Source organism: Pelodiscus sinensis, chromosome 1, assembly GCF_049634645.1.
Source record: "Pelodiscus sinensis isolate JC-2024 chromosome 1, ASM4963464v1, whole genome shotgun sequence".
Classification (NCBI taxonomy): Eukaryota; Metazoa; Chordata; order Testudines; family Trionychidae; genus Pelodiscus; species Pelodiscus sinensis.
In genome coordinates this window covers 329,825,785-329,832,788 of record NC_134711.1, presented here as the reverse complement: position 1 = coordinate 329,832,788, position 7,004 = coordinate 329,825,785, and the positions used below count along the sequence as shown (strand labels likewise).

Below are 7,004 nucleotides of genomic sequence, written 5' to 3'. Positions count from 1 at the left end.
GGGAGCAGGGGGAGGTGTCACAACTTGGGTGGTTGCATCTTGGGGGTTTCCTATACATATAAATGATGGTTGCACAAACACCACCCTATGCCATAAACCTACTGACTGGTAAACAAATTAAAAAAACAATGAATGGTTCTGCAGAATATTAGAGACTAAAAAAAACCACAGATGATACCATGAGCTTTCATGGGCACACTTTTTAAGATGAGAAATATGGAGCAGGAGGCACACAGGGTCAAATAAAAGGAGAAAAAAGTATGAAAAGGGGAAGGAGAAAAAAACTGTCAATTTAACTGTCCATATTAAATGATGCTAATAGAGTGGGCTGCAAGTAAGATGGATAGAAATCTGGCTAGACCATCAGGCCCAACGGTTCGTCATATGTGGCTCAATGTTTGCTTGGCAGTCAGATTCAAGCAGAGTTCCCCAAGGATTGGTTCTAGGCCAGTTTTGTTCAACAACTTTATTAACGACCTGGGTGAAAGGATGGATTGCACCCTCAGCAAGTTTGCAGATGACACTAAACTAGGGGGAGAGGTAGATACAGTGGAGGGCAGGGATAGGGTCCAGAGTGACCTTAACAAATTGGAGGCGTGGGCCAAAATAAATCTGATGAGGCTTAACAAGCACAAGAGTAGAGTCCTACACTTGAGACGGAAGAATCCCAAGCATAGTTACAGGAATGGGACCGATTGGGTAAGCAGCAGTTGGCCAAAAAAGGATCTGAGGATTCCAGAGGATGAGAAGATAGATATGAGTCAACAGTGTGCCCTTGTTGCCAAGAATGTGAATGGAATATTAGGGTGCATTAGGAGGAGCATTGCCAGCAGATCTAGAGAAGTGATTATTTCTCTTTATTCGGCTCTGGTGAGGCCACATCTGGAGTATTGTGCCCAGTTCTGGGCCTCCCACGATATAAAGGATGTGAACGTATTGGAGAGGGTCCAGCAGAAGGCAACCAAAATGATTGGGGGTTGGAGCACATGACCTATGAAGCGAGGCTGAGGCATTCGGGCTTGTTTAGTATGCAAAAGAGAAGAGTGAGGGCGGATTTGAGAAGGCTTCAATCTCCTGAAGGGAGATTCCAAAGAGGATGGAGAGAGGCTGTTCTTAGTGGTAGCAGATGGCAGAACAAAGAGCAATGGTCTCAAGTTACAGTGGGGAAGGTCTAGGTTGTATATTAGGAAAAATCTATTTCCCTAGGAGGACCATGAAGCATTGGTATAGACTCCCTGAGGAGGTGGTGGAATCTCCATCTCTAGAGGTGTTTAAATCTCAGCTTAACAAAAGCCTGGCTGGGGTGATTTAGTTGGGATTGGTCCTGCTATGCACAGGGGCTGGACTCGATGACCTCTTTAGGTCTCTTCTAGACCTAGGATACTAGGATTCTATTAAACTGATGCCTGTGTACTCGTCTGTCTCTGTCAATCTGTTCTTTTCACTTCCCCACGTGGGTATTTAAGTTTTAAGAACAACTGACCAAGATCCTGTAGGTGTTTGTCTCTATCTGTGGGACTGGAGCAAATATGGTTGCATCTTAGGACCTGGTTGTAAACAATGGATTGGCTCATGTGTGTTGGATGGAAGCCAGAGGCAGGTAGGTAAGCAGAACGATTCATGGGTTCCTGGTGTAAGGTGGTGGAAAAGTGGCCGTCATTTAATTGTATTGTAGAATCCAGGAAGTGGATCTCTCATGTTGAATGGTCCAGTCTAAGGTTGGTGGTGGAGTGGAAGTTATTGAAATGCCTTTAGGTCTCATCCAGGACACGTCATATTTTGTCTACAGCCAAGCCCTAGGATACAATTTATTCTGCTCCAATCCCTCAGACAGAGACAAACACCTACAAGATCTTTATCAGGCATTCTTAAAATTTAAATACCCACCTGGGGAATGGCTGTAAATAATTGATTAGCTGATGTGTGTTGGATGGAAACCAGAGGAATGTAGGTAAGTTAAACCGTTGGTAGGTTCCCGTTGGAAGATGGTGGAAAAGTGGCCATCATTTAACTGTACTCTAGTGTCGAGGAATTGGATCGCTTGTGTGGAGTGGTCCAGGCTAAGGCTGGTGGTGGAATGGAAGTTGTTGAAATGCTCTACTTAAATACATGCTTCTAGGTCAGGCATCCTTAATACTTAAATATCTACCTGGGGAATGAGAAAACAGATTGACAGAGGCAGTTGAGTACCCCAAAGTCACCTACATGAAGACAGGCCCAACACAGAAAGTAACAGAACACCAGAGGTTATCCCCCCTACAAAACGTATCTATATCAATTGGGTCCCTGCCTTGGACTCCAGGTGAAACGTGGTTTCATGGGATTGTGTTTTCTGTGTGATTCCCAATCCCACTGTTCATGGATCCCAAGTTTGGCTTAGATTCTGTCATGGCAAGCCCTGTGAGCAGGATTTCCCAGGGCAGTGGGCCATGATGTCCAGGTCTCTGTTCTGAGACCACTCCGTTCAATTAGAACCTTGTTTGGTCTTTGAGAGGTTCGAGCTTTTCCATCTAAAGGGCCGTCACTTTGCAGCTGTGAATGTCAAATTTCATCTGCCGTCATGTTCCAGATTCACCTGCCTCGGTTAGCTCCTCTGAATTCTCCTGTGGACCTGAATTTGATCTAAATAATCTGGTGCCATCTCTAAAAGTTTCCAGTTCATTAATCACCTTGGCTACATCTACACTGGCACCCCTTTCGGAAAAGGGATGCTAATGTAGCACTTTGGAATAGGCAAATCCGTGGGGGATTTAAATATCCCCCGCGGTATTTGCATTAACATGGCTGCCGCTTTTTTCCGGCTTGGGGAAAAGCCAGAGAAAAGCGCCAGTCTAGACGTTATTCTCCGGAAAATAAAGCCTTTTCTGGAGGATTTCTTATTCCTACTTGAAAGCGATCCAATTCCTCAACACTAGAGTACAATTAAATGATGACTACTTTTCCACCATCTTCCAACAGGAACCTACCAACGCTTTAACTTACCTACATTCCTCTGGTTTCCATCCAACACACATCAGCTAATTAATTATTTACAGCCATTCCCCAGGTGGGTATTTAAGTTTTAAGAAGTAGGAATAAGAAATCCTCCAGAAAAGGCTTTATTTTCCAGAGAATAACGTCTAGACTAGCGCTTTTCTCCGGCTTTTCCCCAAGCCGGAAAAAAGCGGCAGCCATGTTAATGCAAATACCGCGGGGGATATTTAAATCCCCCACGGATTTGCCTATTCCAAAGTGCTACATTAGCATCCCTTTTCCGAAAGGGGTGCCAATGTAGACACAGCCCTTCTGTTTAGATTGGTAATAGTGATGAAATATTTACTGTCTATTTGTAAAAAAATTACATAATAACTTGCCTCCCACTGTGCTTGTGTCTCTTCACAGACGTTTCGTGCATTTCTGAGCCCCATTCTTTCCTCATCCACCTGATGGCAGATTTCAACCTCACCCCTTCTGACATGTCAACATTCATCCTAACTGGCATCCCTGGCCTAGAATATGCTCATATCTGGATTTCCCTCCCTTTTGCTACTTGCTACATCATGGGCCTGTTGGGAAATTTCTCCGTTCTGTTTGTTGTAGGCAAAGAGCAGACCCTCCATCAGCCGATGTACCTGCTGCTCTGCATGCTGGCGCTCACAGATATCACCGTCTGTACATCTGTCATGCCAAAGGCCCTGGGTATATTTTGGTACAATTTGAAAGTCATCACAGTGAGTGGCTGCCTCACCCAAATTACCTTCCTTAGCACAGTTGCTGCCACACAATCAGCAGTCCTTGTAGCAATGGCCTTTGATCGCTACTTGGCGATATGTAACCCCCTGAGATATGCCACCATTCTCACAAATGCACGGATAGCTAAGCTAGGTCTACTCAGTTTAATCAGAGGAATTGTCTATGCACTGCCTGTGCCCCTGATGCTGAGCCGGCTGCCGTTCTGTGACAACCGCATCATCCTTCACACGTTCTGTGAGACTATGGCTGTAGCAAAGATCTCATGTGGGGACCTCACATTTTTCAGGCTCTATGGCTTGGTGATGGGGCTTGTACTTACTGGGCTAGACCTGACACTCATTGTCCTGTCCTACTGTCTGATCATCAGGGTCATTCTTAGCATCTCTTCCAAGAAAGCCCACAAGAAAGCCCTCAACACCTGCACGGCCCACCTCTGTGTAATGCTGATGTCTTATACTCCCTATATTTTCTCCAGCCTGACACTTCGGTTTGGTCAGGGCATCGCTCCATACGTTCATATCATCTTGGCCAACATCAATGTCCTTGCCCCCCCCATGCTCAACCCCATCATTTATGGGGTCAAAACCCAAGAGCTCCGTGACAAAATGAGGAGAAACATCTGCAGAATGTGATTCCATTGGGCCTCTGGATTTAAATTATATCCAAAGAGGGGAACCATTACTGCCTCATTAGTCCAGATTACTCTGTCCCAGTTTGACTGAGCTCTGCATTGTGGTGGTTCACAGTATGAGGAAGTAGGAAGCCCTTCTACTGCGATCATCCCATTGTGACATTAATGGTCTGATATCTCACTTCTGCCATTGTCTTGTGGAATCGTGGACAGCTGGAGAAGGAGGGGAGTGTTTAGCCTGTGGTTCCCAACCCTCAGCCTGAGGGCAAATATGTTGCTCTGTTTAACAGTGAAATTCTTTCACACATGGATACCGTAGGGGACTAAGGCTTTCATAAGCTTGGTCATTGGCTGTTGTGACCCTGGATGGCTGTAAACAGAGATACACCAATAAGCTAACCTAGAGGCTGCGAAAACTGCCCTTGGCTGGCACGTATATTGATATGATCACACAGCTGTCTCGGGGAGTGGAATCGCCCACTGAGAAAAGAATGCCCAGTACTCCCAATTTATTTATCTATCTTACAAGTGTAAATTAAGTTCACAACTCCCTTGTAAGAACTGGCGTCACAAAGACAACCCAGCACAATTTGGCACCACAGATAAGAAAGAGAATATGTGACCCCCTGGGTATAAAGATGAGTCCAGCAGCGCACTCACTCTGAGCGTCAATCTACCATCTACCTGCTGATCAGGTCAGGTAATTGCCTCCTGAGGTCCACCCGGGGATGCCCAGCCTTGTATTCGTCTTTCCTGGGGAATTGAGTGACAAGTCCTGGCCTGATACACTGGAATCGAGGGACGCAGAAGGGACTAAAATTGTACCTGTATGTGTCCTTTTGTTTTAGTTCATGCATAGAATAGAGCTCTTTAAAGATTAAGCTGTCACTTGGTACCGTTATTTTCTATCTTCCTTTTTCTGTTGTAATCATTTTAAGATCTGTATTTGCTAGCAGTTAAGAAGTAGAATAATAGCCATTGTAACCACATGCTTTATAAGCCTTTTTAATAAACCTGTAACTATTTAAGCTTTAACCTGTCTCCTCCTGTTGCTGTAACAGAACCAAACACAATTAAAAGAACTCCAGCCGGTCATAGGGGCAGACATAGGCAGAGCTGGGCGTTTGGGTTCTGTCTCCTCCACGGGACAGACCCTTGGGGCACCCGTCAGCCTTCCCTAGGCCACCTGCTGCGAAGGGACCTTGCGTCCTAGCAGCTAAAGACTCAGGTGTAGTAAGCTCTCTCTGCAGACTCTTGGGGCACCAGTCAACCTCCAATAGGCTGCCCACTGCGAAGGGACCCTGTCCTAGCAATTGAAGACTCGGGTGTATAACACACACACATCACGCACTGCCCTGACCATCGGCTGACAGAATTGGCGTAGTCGGCAGGATTGTGTTATTGGTTCACATACAGCAACATGAAGCCAGTCACCATAAACATGGATTTTAGCTGTATAGAGAAAGAGTTTTCCTGAGAGGGATGGGGCAACCCTAAATGGGATAAGGAGATGTTAGGAAAAGACTGGGAACAACGACAGAAAATCTGGCAGCAATTTTGTAAGGCTATGTCTAGACTGCAAGCCTCTTTCAAAAGAGCCTCTTTCGAAAGATACTTTCGAAAGAGCCTCTTTCAAAAGAGAGCGTCTAGACTGCACGTTGAACTTTCGAAAAAGCGGCTTGCTTTTTCGAAAGAAAGCATCCAGTGAGTCTGGATGCTCTCTTTTGAAGAAGCCCTATTTACATTGAAGAACGCCTTCTTTCGAAAGAGGAACTTTCGAAAGAAGGCGTTCTTCCTCGTGAAATGAGGTTTACCGCCATCGAAAGAAAAGCTGCGTTCTTTCGATTTAATTTCGAAAGAACGCGGCTTGAGTCTGGACGCAGGGGAAGTTTTTTCGGAAAAAGGCTACTTTTCCCGAAAAAAACCCTGAGTCTGGACACAGCCTAACTGGAGAGCTGCCTGGAAAAGGGAAAAGCACTTGCATTTGGCTGTTAAAGGGTGTGTAGCAAGCAGCCTGCACTAGCTACTGGAACTTAGAAACAGAGCTGATAAGAGTTCAGGGAGAGAGAGAGAGACGAGCTGCGGAAACAATGCCAGAACCTAAATACTCGGGTGCGAACATTAACTAAGGGCATGAAACACCTGCAGGGACGGCTCCTCCCGATGTTAGAAAAGGAAGGAATTGCACGTAGAGAGAGATTAGAAGCTAAGCCACGAAGCATTAATAGAGCCAAAGTAGAAACTGCTCTGTGGCTAGATCCAGATGATCGGAACGGAGACATCTGGGATTCCTCTGACGATGATTTTGCTTCCTATTCGCCTATTTAAATATCCTGTTCTTCATTTGCATAAAAATGGCTACCATTTTTTGCCAATGCGGCACTTAGTCAGTAAAAAGCAGCAGTCTAGAGGGGGATCTGTTGAGAAAGAACCCTTTTTTGACAGATCCCTTACGCCTCCTACAAGGAAGCAGGACCTGACCGGCTGTGCCAATGGGGAGCCAGGGCCAAGTGACAGCAGGGAGCTGCAGGGCCAAAGCTAGAACCGGGGAGTCCAGCCCTGCAGGACGTAACATAGCAGCCGAGCACAATGAGCAGCCAGGGAGAGCACAGTGGAGTGATGGGTTAGAGGGCCGAACCCA

The 7,004-nt window shown here is 45.9% G+C and overlaps 1 protein-coding gene across 1 annotated transcript; it reads left to right on the top strand.

Moving 5' to 3' along the window:
• Positions 1 to 3,425: 3,425 nt before the first annotated feature.
• LOC102451281 (olfactory receptor 52P1-like) lies at positions 3,426 to 4,364 on the top strand. Its single transcript, XM_006130086.2, has one exon. The coding sequence runs from the start codon at positions 3,426 to 3,428 to the stop codon at positions 4,362 to 4,364; it is 939 nt and encodes a 312-aa protein (XP_006130148.2).
• Positions 4,365 to 7,004: the final 2,640 nt, after the last annotated feature.

What these genes read in the sequence shown, in the direction of transcription:
- LOC102451281 (XM_006130086.2), top strand. Translation starts at nt 3,426, where the DNA reads ATGGCAGATTTCAACCTCACCCCTTCTGACATGTCAACATTCATCCTA.